The sequence below is a fragment of the Centruroides vittatus genome, unplaced genomic scaffold (assembly GCF_030686945.1).
Source record: "Centruroides vittatus isolate TY-2023 unplaced genomic scaffold, ASM3068694v2 contig_926, whole genome shotgun sequence".
Classification (NCBI taxonomy): Eukaryota; Metazoa; Arthropoda; class Arachnida; order Scorpiones; family Buthidae; genus Centruroides; species Centruroides vittatus.
In genome coordinates, this window is record NW_027122612.1 from 3,148,590 (window position 1) to 3,167,167 (window position 18,578).

The window sequence follows — 18,578 nt, forward strand, 5'->3', positions numbered from 1 at the left end:
TCGTATACTTTAAAATATGAAAAACGTTGTTTAAAAAAAACGTTTTCTCATTTATTAAAAAATAAAGGAATTTATCTTAGTAAGCATAGTATTAAGTTAATTATACTATAGTATAAAAAGAATTTTAAAATATTATATATTGTTTATAATAGTGTCTGGAAGTGTATTGCGCTATCAGCACTATATTTGGTGGCATTGAAGTTCAACCCCTGACTTGTCATACCCCTCTCCCTACCTTACTTTATTTATGGTAAAATGTCATTCATTCGAACCTATAAATTCCCACTGACGTCTGTCTGTCCTTTCTTAAGCCCGAGAATGGAGTTAGATAGATTAAAGAGGAAACCAGATATGAAAACCTTAGGAACAGAAGGCCCCGATTTACTATATACAAACTTCCGATACAAACTAAAGGTCAGGTTATTTTAATTCAAAACTTTTCCCCTGAAAATAATTAATAGATGACCGGCACGACTCTTGTTAAAGGAAAAGTATGATGTACAGGGGCAATACACTATAGTTCTAATTTCTTATTAAATAATATGTAAAGGTTTCTAATGCTTAAAAAAACGGAAAAATTATTACAAATTGAAGTTTTAATTGCATATGCATATTTGAAAATTCTGTATTTATATATTTGAATTTTTTTTATTTTATAGAAACTTTTAATTCCATCCCGAAGACATGATAGTTCCAATGCAAAAAGCCGGAAAGATCGGGAAGTCTTGGAAAGAGATCGCAATAGATTATTGGATTTACGATGGAAGGAGAAGATCAACCATGTTAATATCAATTGCCATGAAGATGATACAGGATATACACCTTTAATATTAGCTGTTCTTAATGGTAAGAATACAGTTTTATACTTAAATATAAAAATACTTTTTATCAAGAAATTGGGCTAAAATTACTTGATTTTTGATTTTATAACATAATTGAGAAATTTAAAATTAAATATTTTCTTGATGTTTTATTTGATATACTATAGTTTTACATATTTTTCTAAATAAATTTACTATATTTTTTGAATATATAAATTGAAAATTTTATTGCAAATATTCCCAAATAACTGTTTTCTTCCCTACAGTTAATTCTGTTGTGAAGTGATTGTTTAGGTTTTATATATATTCATAGTATATCTTATCAATATCAATATTATATTATGTTGGGTTTAGTGGGTTATATTCGGTTGACATCGGTTGCTGTGTACTGTGTTGGACCAGAGTCAAGGCACAGCAACCAAAACAAAACAAAAATTAAATAAGTGTGTCAGTGCGTATGTCTGTATTCAGGAATTTCCTAAAAATATTCAATATAGTGGCCTTCTGTAGTGTGATGTATGTGTTACTATTCAACTAATGTTTTCAAGCTTTTGTGTAATGTGTGTAGTATGACACCTGTAGAGGAGAGAACAACAGATACAATAAGCACGCTCTCCATCCTCCACAGATGCCTTATTTCCTGGGCAAATTCTGTATATTTGCTGATTTTTTCAGTGCCTGTGTTTTGTACATTGAGTATTTGGAATGGATATGTCTATAATGTATGTGATTTTATTGTGTTTGTCAGTGAGTGTCATGTCTGGTCTTTTATGGTAAATTGTTTTGTCTGTGATTATGGCTCTGTCATAGTACATTTTGTGCGTGTTATTTTCCAATACCATCTGTGGAATGTATTTCTAGTACGGTTTGTGGATGTCTAATTTGTGTTTCTTTGCTAGCACTTGGTGTATTATATTTGCTGCTCGATTATGTCTATGTAAATAGTCTGTTTGTGCCAAGAGTTTGCAATCAGAAGTGATATGTTGTATAGTTTCTGTCATGATGTGACATTTTCTGCATATGTCATTTGTGTGTTGTATCTTTGAATATGTGTTTTCCACAGTTTTTAGTATTTATGATCTGATTATTATGGCAATCATAAACCCTTCCATCTCCTCAAAGAGGCATCCCTGAGCTAATCAGCTGTTTGGTGCAGCTTTGTCAACAAAATCCTGGGCCAGGTTGTAGGGATACCTTTTGAACCCACAATTGCTTAATGGTGTCTATGCTTTTTATATGTTGTGAGTGTAAATTTAATGGTGTGCTATTTAAGTCTGCTAGAGTTACTGCTTTATGTAACTGTGATGTTTCTTGTTTTCTGTAGAAAAACTCTTGCAGTGTCTGTATTTGTTTGTAGTGAAGGTTAACTATGTCAACCAGGCCACGTTTGTCTTCTTTACGTGGAAAGGTTAATCTTTCTATGGCAGATTTAGAATGATGTTGTTTATGCTTAGTAAGTGTTGTTCTTGTTTTCCTTTGGAGTTGCTCGAGATCTGTGCGAGTCCAATGTATAACTCCGAAAGAATAAGCGAGTACTTGGATGACATATATGTTTATTGCTTTAACTGTGTGTTTTGCATTTAACTGTGTTCTGAGAATAGCATTTAACCTACTTTGGTATTCTTTAATTAATCTTTGCTTTATTTGTGTATGTTCTGTTAGTTTGGCCTGTTGGAATCCTAAATACTTGTAGAACTTATATTGAATTTTAAGTTATTGTTAATTTATGTCTTATCAGTATCATCATTTAAATAATTTAAATAAATAGTGAATTAGAATGATCTTAACTTTATTGAAGGAAAAAATGTTAAATACAACAAAATAAAATTAAGAGTGTGTTTTAGATTCAGAGACAGGGACCAATAGAACAATTTGGTTCTTTTTCCAGACCTACAGAAGCCCAAAATTTTGTAGGCTTTTTCACATAGAGCAAATGAAAATGATGGAAACAAGTTCTTTTGAGACTGGTCCAAATCCTAATTATATTCATAGTATAATGAGATGAAGTTTGCTTTTGTAAATTCTATTTTAATTTTATGGATAAAACTTTTTCTTCAGTTCCCCCAATTAATAATAGTTAAATAATTTAAGATGCTATCATCTGTTGAAGTTTCCTTGTAAAATGGTTTAAATCTACATATATAGTCGAGATGAGTTGATAATAATCAGTGCAGAACCCAAACGGTTAGGAGTTGAAAGTTTAAATTTGGCACACAGTTAGGGTACGTCACGAGAACGCACACTAAGAAGGGATTTTTCAAAATTCCTCCCCGTGGGGAAGAAGGACAGGATTAAGGCTTAACACTTTCATCAACAATGGAATTGTTAAGAGAATGCAACGTGCAAGATGCAGATGCAGTTTTTTTTGTTTTTGTGAGAAATCAAACATATTTTTAGACCCATCTAAAAATTCTCTAATTAGTCTGGAAACAGGGGGACCCAATTCTTGCATTCTGTGAAAATGGGTAAGGTTGACTATAATGTAATAATCTTAATCTTTGCTATTGCTATTTTTGCCCGAGCAATGCCGGGCCTACCTGCTAGTCTAAATATAACTGTTATCATTTAAAGTTTTTCTTTATATTTCAGTTTATTTGAATATCTCAAGGTTCTTTTCCTTTTTTCCTTTTGTAATCATTTTTACCTTATCCATTTTCAAATATATTTAATTTATCTACATCTTATAATTTAAGAATCAATAACTTAAATTTAGAATATTATGCAATTAATTTATTTTAAGATAAAAATTCTTTAAATATCAAAAATGCTGAATAATATTTTGTTTGTGAAACAATTAATTTTTATTTTAATTAATATTCCAATCAACAATATCATGAAAAATATATTAAAATAATTTCTTAATTTACTACAGATTTATTTTTAAAATAAAATTTGTTGTTTTAATTTGGAAAAATACAAAAAATTCTTTTGTGAATTATAAAAATTGTTTCTAATTTATTTTGTACATAAAATATTGTTATTTTGAAATTAAATTTCAAGCTAAAAATAAATATATAATAATAATAATAAGAATAAAATTAGGTAGAAGGCAGCAATACAATAACTTGCATAATTTCGTCTATTTATTGGTCATAGCCATGTTTTTGCATTTCTGTTGTGAAATTTTTCATCTTGTTAGCCTTGAAAGTCGTCGTTAATGTTGAAAGTTTCTTTTGAAATAACATAAAATAACTTTCCTACAAATAAACTAAACTGAATTATAAATTTCTACATTGATAATTTCAATATTTTTACATAAATTTCTATTATTAAATTATAAGTTTCTACAAATAAACACAAATTTTAAAAATAATGCCAAATATTTTTTGATATTATTTTCTGAAACATTTCTATAATTTTTATATTTTTATTTTATACATATATATAAAAGGAAGTTGTTTTTATGAGAAATCCACTATCAAAATTTTGGCTTGGTCTCTAATTCTTCAACTGTGTTAACTTATATTTAATTATAAACATAACATTTATATCAATATTATGTAATATTTACACGCAAGGTATTATAAAAATGAAATTTAAAATTAATGACATCATTCATATAGTAAAGAACTTTTCTGCTTTACATAGTTTCAATAATAGGAGAAATAAATTATATAGATTAGATATTAATTAACATTAATATTATACACAAACAATTTATTAAACAATATCGAGATTTCTAAAGCAAGATATGATCAAATCGCATATCTCTGCAAAATTTTAAAATTTACAAGTATTTTCCTCAAAAATTACGTCAACTTTAAATATATACTATTTTAAACATTTCTCTCTTAATTATTTTGAGATTGTTTTCATAGGCATTCATCAGTGGCATAGCGAGGGGGATGCAAGGGAGTGTATTATGCACCAGGCGCCACTCGCAGAGGAGCACCCAAATGGTCTCCAAGACAAACTATATGTGTTTCTGGAGGAGGGGAGAGGGGCGCCAATAAAGTGTCGGGTGCCGGTTATGTTCGCTACACCACTGTCATGCATATACTATAAAAGATTGCAAAAAGGTTATAAATATCACTATTTAAGAACCACCCAAAAGTATTTGAAAGGCTATAAAACAGTAAAAAAATAATAATCTATTGTAAAGGAGATATACCATATTTCCTTGATAAAAACCCTATTATTCAAATAAATCCCAAACTTCGAATAAGCCCCTGGGAATGAAGGTGCTGTTAAAAATAAACTCTGTAAAACATGTTAAAGTATATAGGACAATGTAGTTTAAAGTGACAGTTTTTTCTTTTTTTTATTCCTTCCACTCTGAGTATAAGATCTTTTTTCAAGCCCATTGTAGGTTTAGTCAGGAGCCCAACATATCGGGGACAAACCACAACTGAAAAATTCCTGCATGTTTTTTCACTCGGTCAGATGGATGAGGTAGTTAAAATGTCGGCCTATTGCTACGGAAATCCAGGATTGAATCTAGGAGGTAACTTTCCTAGATTCAATCCATCTGACTGAGATGACGATGAGTTTGAACCAGAAGATTGTAGTCAAGATCCTGATTCTGACATCATGAAAATAAACACAAATGACAATATGATAACCAAATCAGAAGATGCTGAATTGAGTTAACTATGAAAATAGTACTTTTAAATATTGCAGTAGTAACCTGTAAATTAAGATATTTCTTTCAATTTTTACTTATGCATCTTCTGTTATAAGATGATAAACCCTGGCATCAAAAAACCCCAGGGAATACATAGCTTTTAAAAATAAACCACCAGAGTTTATTTGAAGAAATACAGTATATATTAATAGAATATTTATCAAGCACAAAAAATATTTAAATAGAATGGAATATACTGGAGTTACTTTAATTATCTGACATTTCAGTTTCTGTTCCATTGAGACTTGAATCTTAATCTCATCTGATAGAAGTGAATTTTTTTATTGTTTAAATGTTTTATATCTTTATTGCATTTTAATATATCTTTAAATAAGGAAAAATCTAAGCATTACATATACTGCAGCAAATTCTGTGAGGAAATGAGAGAATTTACAGAATAATAGGTAAACTTTATGGAATTAATCCATATTCAAATGCAGAATGTAGTAAAGAAAGAAACACATCGACTTAGATGTTTTAAATACTATCATATCAAAATCTGCATATGTACATTTATTTTTTAATTTGTTTATTATCATAATACCAGCAAATATTCAATATATTTGTGAATATTTTGCACATTTAAATGACAGTAATATTTCAATGGATTATAAACATACATAGAATTTTGTAAAATATGTGTATGTATATTTACACTTTTTTAATTTTAGGTAATCGAGAACTTGCTATGCTCCTTATTCACTTTAATGCAGATGTCAATGCTAGAGATAACAAAGGGTAAGAAAAGCATTTGTTCATTATAATTATAATCTGGAATAGATAAAGAAATATAACATTTAACATTTAATGATTGTTAATAAGTTAAAAGAATTAATAGCCCTTTCCTGTATTTTTTTATTATAAAATATTCTTATGTTCTTCATTGTTTTTTTTCTACAGATTAAGAGTATAAATGGTTAAAAGTTTAAATATATTTTAAAAACAATAGTTTTTAGTTATAGGAAGTGGAGTATAAAATAATCCTTTATTTACTTAGAGAGAATAAACTTTATATATCTTTAATGCTTTTAATATTTCAAAAATGCTTATTTCTTTTTGGTTAATGTTACCTTAGGTGCCAAGATGGCGGCTCATCTCTGATTCCAGCAAGGAAACAGTGGAATGCACGTTCTAACCTAACCTAACCTATTCCAATAATTTGGTTGCTAATAATTATGGTAATTTATTAGAATAGATTAGATTAGGTTAGAACGTGTGTCCCACTGTTTCCTTGCTGGAATCAGAGACAAGCTGCCATCTTGGCACCTAAGGTAACATTAACCTTCTTGTTCTATATACTGTATTTATATTTTTTTATTCATATGATTTAAAAAATGCAAATATTTATCTTTAAATATTCCTGTTTTTTAATTATTTTTTATAAAAGATTTTTCTTCTTAAAATTATAACAAAATTCATTAAATTTATTTTCTATTTAAGAAACACTGCATTGCATGTAGCAACTTTCAATGGGAGATCTGATATGATTGAATTGCTGCTTCAATGTGGAGCTGAGGTGAGTATTACTAATATAAAATGTGCAGATTTTATTGTAATATTGGGAATGATTGGTTGATTTTTAAAATATGTATTTTTACTTATTACTTTTTCATTTTCTCTATATTTATTTTACTTTGTAGTTTTTGAATAAAGCATTTGTATAATATCAAAGCATCTTGTATACTTGTTTTATGAAATAGTAAATAGATTTTATGAAAGAGCATTTACATATTTCAAAATTTTAAAAATCCAGTTCAAACAGAAATTGAAACACGATTTTAGAATTGTAAACTAGCAATTTTATGCATATCTGTTAGAATACAAAAACTTTATTTAAACAATATTTTTATATTTTTTGAGTTAGATTTTATTTTTATCTGGTATTGTTTTATTAATGATAACATAATATCATATATCAACAATAACAAATACTAGTAGGCATATCTATTTTTGTTTGCAATAGTTTATTGATTATCTGTTCTGTTATTAAAAGAGATATTGTCAAAAATGTATTCATTCTAGTAATTAAACAATAAACAATTTAATTGTATTACAACTGAAATCAAAATCATGATCTTCAGGAAAGGTTTTACATTGAGGAAAAATGATTACTTTTTCTTAACTCCCAGCAAACTGAATATTGTTCTGTATTATAAATATTTAGGAATTTACATCTTCAGTATATCTAGCTTTTAATAACATCTTATGAAACTTATCAACCATTGTATTATGATAATTCCTAATATCCTCTTCATTTTGCAAAAAAAAATGAAAAATTTGATCCTAAAATCATTTTTAGACTATTCAATTCTAATGTCTTCAAATCTCTGTCATATACTGTCCCTGTATTTGAAACAGAACAAATTCAATGCATCTTTATTTGCAAACTATTCAAACTTGACTGCTTGGTGTCCAGGTTCATTATAAAGATCAAACTTGGTAGGACCAAATTTTTATCACTCCTGTTGAAATAAATCCTTAACTTCATTAAGAGATTAAAAAATAGTTCAAACTCCATTTGCTGCATGAACCTTGCTATTTTAAAAAATCTTATCTTTAAAATCAACAACTTTCATTTTCTCAATTGGTACTCTTTAGTCAACATCATACTGAAACAATTTAGTGTCACTCTTGATATTTTAATAAAGTCTCAGACTTACTGGAACCCTATTCATTCCTAATCAGTGATAATGCCATATCCCAGTCAACCGCCAAAGACGTAGAATCACTTTGCCACTCTATATACCAGGGGTGGCCAACTTTTGTGCACATAAGATCTACTTTTTATCGTAAAAATGTGTCGCGATCGACTTGTTGTCATAGGCATAGTCTGAGTGGGGAGGGGGGAGTGTGAAATACATACTATGTTTATACACTGTGTTTCAGTACGAAGTGCACTCACTGCTTATGAGTCGAGTCATAACTGCATGCATACAGTTGTGTTCGGTTACAAATATAATACATTAAGTCAAGACATCGCTAGCAATCGACCAAAATTGGCTTGGCGATCGACCGGTCGATCGCGATCGACTTGTTGGCTACCCCTGCTATATACATAATTCATGGTACTGTACATTCAAAGTCTGTCTGAATATTGCTCTCAATCATACATCTTTACTAACCTCAGTTATCCACATAAATGTCTCCTAATGTAACTCTGTCTAAACCTCTACTTGTTGAGATTTGACTCCAAAATTATCTTCTTGATCAGCACAAGATCTGTGCATCCTGCAATCTTGATCCAATCAATATCTATCATTTCATAGTATCCTGGAACACTTCAACCAGTCCATCTAAAAAATTTTACCTGTCATATAGTTGTTCAAACTCAATTAAACTCTGAACCTTTCTTTCTACAAGGATTTATCCTAACAATTAAATAAAATATTATTGTATTGTATATTTTTTATTGACTGTTAAAAATTTCTTGATTCATAGGTAGACACTTTCAACCATGATAGAAATACACCAGTCCATATTGCTTGCCAAAACTGTATACCAGGAACTAAATTCATTCTTTTGAAATTATTGAGGGTAAGGTGACTAAATTTTAATAATAAACTTAAATGTTAAATATGATTATAACACTAATACATTTTGAAATTAAGTTATTTTGTAACTTATTGATTTTATTCTATATAATTAAGATAATACAAAGTCTTAAAACATGATTACACTTTCTTTTTATGAACTAAATAAGTCAATATTCTTCTTTGAATGAGAAAGACAATATTTGTTTTCTTTATTAATGTGTATTATTGTAATGAAAATTACACTATTAATGTAAATTTTAATAATAGAATTTCCTTGTAGGCTCAACCAGATTTATTAGCTAAAAATAAAGATGGAGCTACTCCATTTGATCTGTCTGCACAGTATGGTCGCATAGGTAATGTATTGAAATTTTCATTTAGTCATAAAATAAATTTGTTATCATATTGACACTTAAATACTGGTGATAATTTAATTTATTGTGATTAATTTGAATTACATAATATGGATTTATTTAATTAAATGATTTTGTTATTTATCTAATTCTATCTACACATATATATGGTTGGGCGATATCTGTTTTCAAAGTCCTGGCATCAATTTTATGGTAAAATTCTTCAAAACTTTTATTTTGTTAGACATTTGATTTGGTCAATGTTAAAACCTGACACAGGCTTCTAAATGTGGCTGAAAATATTCGTATATTAAAGTGTTCCTGCTGGAAAAAGTATGAATGTTGTGACCAAGATGGTTAGACCTATCTTTCAACTCATTTGAACTGTATTCCTCTTAACAAAATATTTCCTTTCTCATTTTTACACTGTTAGAAATGTAAAATATTCTCTTTGTTCAATCTTTCTACAACAATAATCAAGAAATAGAACAGAAATAAAAAGTAGTGTGTTCAGACCTCACATATTGGTTCCTAATTATTAGTCAGAAATTTTTAATTATATTTTGAAATTATTGCAAAATAAAGATTGGCATTAAATAATGGAGTAAATTTACCAATTAAATTTTACAGATGCAGTTGCCCTGTTGTTGGATCATGAACCTGCATTTCGTACATCAAGTAGAGCATTTATTGATTCTTGTATCAGAGGTCATAAAGATGTTGTTCGTCTTATGTTAGATTATGGTATAGATCCTGATTTAGAAGATCCATATCACAATTCTTGTGGACTCCATGAAGCATGCAGGTTTCTTAGGTAAATTTTGCTTTTCTTTGTTTACAGAAAATTAAGATAAAGATTTTATATATTAGTTTAAGATTCAATATTTGATTTGTTTATAATTTGTGATTAAGAAAAGGATAACTAAAATAAATTATAATTATTTGAATTTAATGTTTTATAGTATTCTGATAATTATTTTGTAATTAAGATATTTATGGTCACAAGGTATAAAATGACATACTCTTTTGTAAATTTATGGAAGTTATGAAATAAAAATTGGATTTAGTATAGCAAGACATTTATTAACCTCTTAACAGTGAGGGACGATTATAATCGTCCAAGGCAATCGTGTGGCAGTGGTGAGGGACGACTATACTCGCTAAATTCTTTTGGGGGTATTGCCAAAAACTAGCCAAAAACTACCGCAAAAAAGAAATTCACATAAAAATTGAATTATGTAACAATAAAAAAAGACTTTTCTTTACTAGACAGAACTGTTTACAAAATCTTTTTCCGAAACAATAATGAGAAAAAACGCTTGAAAATATACTTTAAAAATTTCCCACATTTCTTCTCCACAACTAAGTGGGAGCCCTACACCTGACTGTTCCACTGTTGAAAGGTTAAGAACAAATTTAAATTGTTTAGATACCATTAGTATTATAAAATCATCTTAAAATACTATAAAAAAGTCATAACATATACTTGTATGTTTTAAATGATGGTATTATAAAGTAATTTTTAAAAAATATATATTTAAAAATTAAGAAAATATTTTTTGAAAAATAAAAATATACATATAACAACATGAAAAGATATTATATGCACATTTACATTTAATTATTCGTATAGTTATTTAATAATCAACTTTAAAAATTAATATATTTATATTCAAGAAATAATAATATACAGTATATTACAAACTATTGGATAGGGCACTAAATCTGTACTATTATTATAAAGAGGTAAGTGTTTTTTTTTGTAATGGGTAATCTCCGAAACTACTCATCCGGTTTCAAAAATTCTTTCACCAATATTTAGAATGGACCTTTAGGGTGGACATAGGCTGTATATCATTCCGTTAAACATTCGTATAAATTTTAAAAAAAGATCATCTAGGATTAAGGCTTTTATGTCCAACAGATGGCGCTAACTCCACAAGTACGAGGACCTAACTATGCTTTTCTGTGAGGCTTTATTTGGATGAACTAAAACATATCATCTTCTTTCTATATATATACATATAAATAAAAATGTAATGTTCGTTTATTCCTACCGATTCCAATGAAATTTTGACACACCATCACATTCGGATAAGCACATGCTTTTATATAATATACGTGTCGAAATTCCCCCCACTGGGGGAAATGGACAGGATTAAGGCTTATTGTGAAGAACTCTGCTTCTATTAAACTATTTTGAATGCGGTTTCTAGCAGACATGGCCATGTGTTGTTGTGGCTAAGGAACTTGGCTTCTATTCATACTATTTTAGAAGCTGTTTTTTTGCCTTTTTTGATTGCGTTTTAATAGGGTGTCAAGAGAATGTACACTAAAAAGGAATTTTTTGAAATTCTCTTCACGGGGGAAGTGTTATAATAGATATATTTTGAGCCACAACAACGCGTGGCCTGGTCTGCTAGTGTTATATATTCAGTGACCAAACCAGTAGTATGAAATATGCATTTTATTTAACACACTATAGTGCATATACACAAGAATTTAATTACTGAAAATTAATTAATTTGTAGCATTATAAATGACATTTATTAGTTTTAGTAATTTTAATTTTACTACATTTAAGAATAACTGTGCTTTTGATATATAATTAATAGCGAGGTTGAGGCCGAAGTTTTAAATGCGAAAACGTGTATGTCGGACATTCAGCGCCACTTTCCTGTAAGCCTAGAAGTTTGACAATGGCATTTGGAATGTTGAGCATGATTCCACTGACTTTCCAAATGCCATTGTCAAACTTCTAGGCTTACAGGAAAGCGGCACTGAATGTCTGACATACACGTTTTTGCGTTTAAAACTTCGGCCTTAACCTCACTATTGACTTTTACAAATTCATTTCATTTTTTACATTGTTTAAAATATTTATTTTGAGATTATTCTGATTTAGAATTTTTTTTAAATGAACATTTTTTAAACCATCAATAATAAACTTTTAAAAATATATTTAATATTTTCATAATTTGTCAGAATGTCAAAGATTGAAAGAATTATTGCTATCTATTAATATTACTATCAATATTTAGTTTTATATCATTTAATGATAATATGAACTGATACAAAACAATAATTTCCAGTACAAAACAATAATAAAACTGACTAACATTTTTGATCTAATATTAGATCATATCATTTATAATGCCATAATTATTAGTGTGAGGACCGGGTTAAACCGGCCCAAAATCTTTTTTTTGTAAAAATCCCTTCGTGAGAAAGTGGAGAAACAGTCGAAATTCTAAGGATGTGCAGCCTTCCGCCGTCGAAACGCACTTCCTTTCTCTCCGGATCCAAACTGAGTCACGGAGATCGAATCATCAGCGATTCACCCACTATCACGATTAGTGATTGAAGATAACGTGACCTGTAGTATATAAGGGGGGAAAAGGCTGAGAACGGGATCGCTGAAGGTCCACATAAGACGCCCGACCCGTAGGATCCGTCTCGAGAATCGAGGGCCAAAACCTGAAGTCACCGAAGCCCGCCGGCGACGAGCCGCCCCGACCAATCCTCCTGCTTCCCTCCACGACCAGAGAACCGAGATGATTAGTACTTTGATTACTACCGATATCCCCTAGGAAGAGGTATGACCCCTAAATTTGTAAACTCTCTCTCTCCTGCGGTTAGGAACTGGACGCGTTAGATTTTCTGTATTTGTTTATCCGTCTGAATAAATCATTGTTTGTTTTCATCATGGTCTCCATTTATTCGAATATCGCCTTAAACTTATCGACGAACCCACACACTTCCTCCACTCGACCTGACAATTAATTACCCAATCCCGACGAGTCGGGATATCATAAAAATTTAGCCATCCTTGACAGTGGGGTGGGTCTTGCCGACCTGTTTGCCGAAGAAAAAAAGAAGGTACGACTCCATCCTACCTCCCGGCGTTCTCACATTAGATTAAAAACATTAGTCAGTTTTATTGTTGTTTTGTACTGGAGATTTAAGATATTAAAAGGCGTGTTATTTTATTGTTTATATTTTATCCAGTTTTTAATAGTAGAGAAAGATATTAAGTCACAATTTTAATAATTATTATAATCCCAGTGTAATTACATATGAAGTCACATAATTTATAAAGTCTACAGCAGATATATTTAATAAAATAATTTTATTTACAGAATTGATGTAGTAACACTGTTAATATCTCATGGTGCAGATCCTGAAAAATTTAACAGCAAAGGAGAGGTAAAATCTATTTCAAATATAATATGATTTAAACTTTGTCATGACTATAAGGAAAATATATATAGTATGTAATAAAGGATCAAATTATAATAAATCCATCTATAGATAAATTACTTTTATCATTTTTCTTGGTAATGATTTCCAGAATTTCAAAAAATAATTTATTCGACAATAATATTAAAAAATTAATTTGACAATAGTGTGCTTTATAGATTTTTGAAATATTTGGGAAAAATTTCATGTATTTTTATTATCATCTTTGAATTATATGGATAAGCATTCATTTCGTATTCATATAATTTTAATGTCTATGAATAATTTTTAATACTATATTAATGTAGTTAGATTATAAATTAAGACCAGGAAAGAAGGTAGTCGAATTTTTTGTTTATATAAAGCTTTTATCAATTTATTCTACGTACCAGTTTCATTTTTTCATGTACAGTACAATGATTCCTATTTAATAAAGTTCCAAAAGTTCATTATGTAGATATTAAAATTGAATGAATAAAACCATCTTAGTTTTTGTTTTGATAGAATCTTAACCAATTTAATAACTAATTTATTTCTGTAACTATTGCAAGCCATTGTAAAAAGTACCACAAAGTATCAATGTTAAATATATTTCTTTAAATTCTTTAATACACACCACAGTTAAACAGTGTTTTATGCATAAATAGTATAGAGCGAGGGTTCTTAACCTTTTTGGTTCTATGGACCTCTTTGCCAGTCATAGACCTCTTCTCAAAAAAATGTTTTTAAATGCAAAACATAAAATTTAAAGGAATCCAGTTTTATTGAAATTTAGCAACTAAAATAGAAAATAAAAATGATTCTTTCTTCACAAATTAAATAATAATAATACAATATATTTAAAATATAGGAAAGCTAAAGTTAAATTATATTTTTTAAAGACATATCAGTGTGAGGATTGTTGTTATTTTCTTTAATCAGAACATCAAACTGTGGTGTGGTATGTGACAAGGCAACACACGTCATGTTGGATATCAAATCAATTTCAACTTTTTGTTTTTATTGTTACAAGTGTTGAAAAGCCCAATTTTCAAAGATATATTATTGCAAATGGAAACAAAGTTTCCATAGCTTTTTACAAGACAAGGATAGGCTTCTCTTAGGGAATACCAGAATTCTCTAAGGCATTTTGAGTTAAACTCCAAGTGTAGTAAGTTTTTTTGTCCTAAGATAACTAAGTTCATCTTTGATTAAGTCAGCATCTGCAATACAGTTTGTATCAGAAAGAAAAGGATTATGGATCTATGGTTCAACTTTTATGCCAATTTTAGAGAAATGCAATAATTATAATATGATATAAAAATAGTTGTTGTTTATAAGCTAATACTACCATCATTTGTTGCATACATTCATAAGTAGGAAATGTTAGTTTTCAGTAAGAGGTTAGAGAGAAAAAAGATAATGAGATAATTTATTCCTATCTAAGCTCGTGGACCCTTGTAGAGTGAGTTTAATGCACTGAAGTTCATTATGTCTAAATATAACTGTTTGGATATTAAAGAGAAACTACAAATGCATTTTGCATTTGTAAATTTTTAATGCATTTTTTAAAAATTACATAAAATATAGACTATAAATATTTATATAAGAATGATTTCTTTGAGAACAACATTAGAATGCTTTCAAGATACATCTAGTACATTTTCAATATTCCAGAGAAATTTATAATGTAGAACTTCATAGTATGGAAGTTTAATTCTATTATTATTTGCTATAATATTAATTGTAAATCTAAACAATTTCATTTAAATGTTTGTATAATTAATTTCATAAGTTAGTATTTTTCATGGATAATTTTTGTTTTATTTTCACGTAATACCAATAAATATACGATAAACTTTTTCAGAGTGTGAAAACAATTTTGGCAAGTTATCCAGCAGAGAAAATTGATGTTTTATTAAGAATATTTGAGGGTAAATATTCAAAATTTTAAAATTAATTTAATGCTGATTGTTATTTATAATTAACACAAATAATTAAGTAGAAATAAATTTTCGTTGTAGAAACTAACTAAAATTTTAATGATTACAATAAATGGTACAATCCAAATATGAAAAGTAAAATGTAAAGCATTCTTTGGGATAAAAAGTCATTAGCTATTTAAAATTTTCGAAATAACCACTTATATTAATAAATTTTAGAAAAATTTATATATATTTTAAATTTACTTGTTTCTAGCTTTCTATTCAATAATATAAATACGGTATAGCATCGATTATCTGAATACCAATCAACCGGAACATCGGTTAACCGAAAGTGTTCCAGTTGGCAAATTCAAATTTCTGCTAGTGCTGCGGTGCTGCAGCACTCTCCCCCTCCTTGCCAACCTAAACTGTAGGCCTACTTTAATGTACTACTTTGTGTAAGATGTGTATTTGTAAGACATATGATACAAAATATATACAGTACAGTCTTGTATTTAATATATTTTTCGTAAATGATCGGTTATTCGAAAAATCACTTATCCAAACAACCCCAGTCCCGAATTGTTTTGGTATAATCGATGCTCTACTGTAATATGATATAGAGCTTTTCATTGAATATTGTATAAAAAGATACACTTTCATAAATTTATAAAGATTAAAATACAAAATAGAAAACTCAGTTTTCCTTATGTCGAAGATAAATATTATGAAAATAAAAATTATCATTGTTGAATTGATTTTAAATATTAATATTATTCAGAAAGTTTCTTATGGAAAGGATTATTTTACACTTTTACTGTAAAATGTGTAAATTATTATGTTTATATAATATACTTTATATAAAAATTTTTGGTTAGCTATGGCATACAAAATGGCAGCTTGTCTCTAATTCCAGCAAACAGTGGGGACGCACTTTCTAACCTAACCTAACCTATTCTAATAATTTGGTTGGTAATAATTATGGTAATTTATTAGAATAGGTTAGGTTGGGTTAGAACCTGCGTCCCAGCTGTTTCTCTTCTGTTTGCTGGAATTAGAGACAAGCCGCCATTTTGTATACCATAGGTAAATTTAACCAAAACTACTAACATGTTAATGTAGATGTTTATATATTGTTGAATTATGATGTAGTTTTCTTTGTGATAAAATACTGCATTCACACTGCCATTGACAATAATATTAGCTTTCTTTAATTAGTTAATTAGAATCCCATTGTTATAGAAATACTTTTGAATCTTTGATAGCATATAAAGTTGTCAATTATATCAAAGCTATATCACTATTAATATTCACTATTATACTATATCAAAATTGTTTATATATATAATATATTACTACTACACTATATTCAATACTAAACTAGTTTCTATTATTTAGTAAATATATACATGTGTTTGTGTATACATTCTCACATACTTTGACTATATATCATAAACATTAAATTTGGTAAGTTTTATGCAACTTTTTTTAAAAGTAATAAAAGGTTGCAAATTGAACAGATAAACTAACTAAATCATTATAATAGAAATAGTTTTTCAAAAAATTAATTTTTGCTAAATTGAACAATGATACAATTAATGAATAAACTCTTTTATTCTTTTTTCTTTAAACTTCTTTCTGAAAAATTTCTTGTACTATATAAAATCAAATCTCTGCTTTATTGAGGCTTGCTTACTTAATAAGTATTAGTTTCTCAAGTACTTTTGAGCAGTCAAGCCCATCGGGAGAAATAACTGAATTAGCTTAAATACAAAGTCATTTATAATTGCTCACAAATATAGGGATACTGATATACCTGTTTTAACATATATTTGAGCTTACTAACTTGATAGTGAATCACAGGTAATTGCAAATTAAAATATAATGTATAATCTGGTATATGAGTTTCAAATACATCATGCTTCTTCATTCCGTATTTTCGCCTTTCTCTCTCACAAAGATCTTTTTTATACAGTATAGCATCTCATATACAGCCTGCGGAACCATACCTATATCGCAACATTAATTTTTTTAAAAATAAGTGTAAATCTATTTTGTATTATACATAATGTAACTTTTGTTTTGCTATGTTTTTTAATTTTTAGTATGTCTTTTATAACTTGTTATTATTTTATTGGGAATCTTTTATTTCTTGTTATCTGGAGGGTGGAATACAATCATCTTCTGACGTTTCCAATTGTACTAAAAAATAAATAAATAAATAATGCATATACATCTGCATAATAATTTAATATTGGATATTCTATAAAGGGTATTAGATTTTGCCTCAACATGTCTAAAATCAATTGAATAGAGTTGTTACCAGTAGTAAAGACCTGAAGCAATCATTAGAAACTACTGGGATGAACTGTTTTTCATTCCAATGAAAAAGACTAAAATGTATGTTTACATGCAAACATTTGATAGTAATTTGAATTGTGCATTATCACTTTTTCTTCATAGACTAATCTTGATTAATTGGAAAAGCAACAAGATTAAGAATTGTTTGTTTCTAAACATTTCTTCATTCTGTTATTTATTCTTTAAAACATGCAATAAATTAATATTTTTCTATTCAATCTGTCATAATAGACATATACTATTCTGAAAGTTTTCCCAAATACCTTTATTTAGATAAAACTGATTAGATAAAATTGTTCTGAAATATTTGGAATATGTAAATCTAAAGAATATCAATCTACAGGCATTTTGTGATTGAATAATAATCGTTTTCTATGTGTCGTTCAACATTGTTGACTGAGACCATTATAATTTTGACAAATTATCTATTTGATATCATAAATTCTGTCAAGTTCTTTTTATTCTATTTGATAGAAATTTAATTTTCAATTAAACTGACTACTTTTAATAATTTTATTTATTTGTTTTGATATCTTATAAAAGTTTATAACAGTCGTTTATTTCCAAATAATTTCCTGATTTGTATTCTTTATAACATAGTTCTCATTTAAAACATGTTTTAAATTATCATTATCTTGACATCATCGTTTTTTTAGAGATGTAACTGATACCTATTTGATACCAATATATCAGCGTATTGGAATCAGTTAATTTTACAAACTGATGTCTGATTTTCTTTTCTT

The 18,578-nt window shown here is 28.2% G+C and overlaps 1 protein-coding gene across 1 annotated transcript in view; it reads left to right on the forward strand.

Moving 5' to 3' along the window:
• Positions 1 to 18,578, forward strand: part of LOC136984623 (ankyrin repeat and sterile alpha motif domain-containing protein 1B-like) — a 42,368-nt gene that overhangs the window by 10,159 nt on the left and 13,631 nt on the right. Inside the window, exons 2-9 of the mRNA XM_067281686.1 lie at positions 660 to 846; positions 6,117 to 6,183; positions 6,886 to 6,961; positions 8,884 to 8,979; positions 9,259 to 9,334; positions 9,962 to 10,145; positions 13,471 to 13,537; positions 15,417 to 15,483. Of these exons, the coding sequence (XP_067137787.1) occupies positions 660 to 846; positions 6,117 to 6,183; positions 6,886 to 6,961; positions 8,884 to 8,979; positions 9,259 to 9,334; positions 9,962 to 10,145; positions 13,471 to 13,537; positions 15,417 to 15,483 (820 nt within the window). The remainder of the gene's footprint in view (positions 1 to 659; positions 847 to 6,116; positions 6,184 to 6,885; positions 6,962 to 8,883; positions 8,980 to 9,258; positions 9,335 to 9,961; positions 10,146 to 13,470; positions 13,538 to 15,416; positions 15,484 to 18,578) is intronic.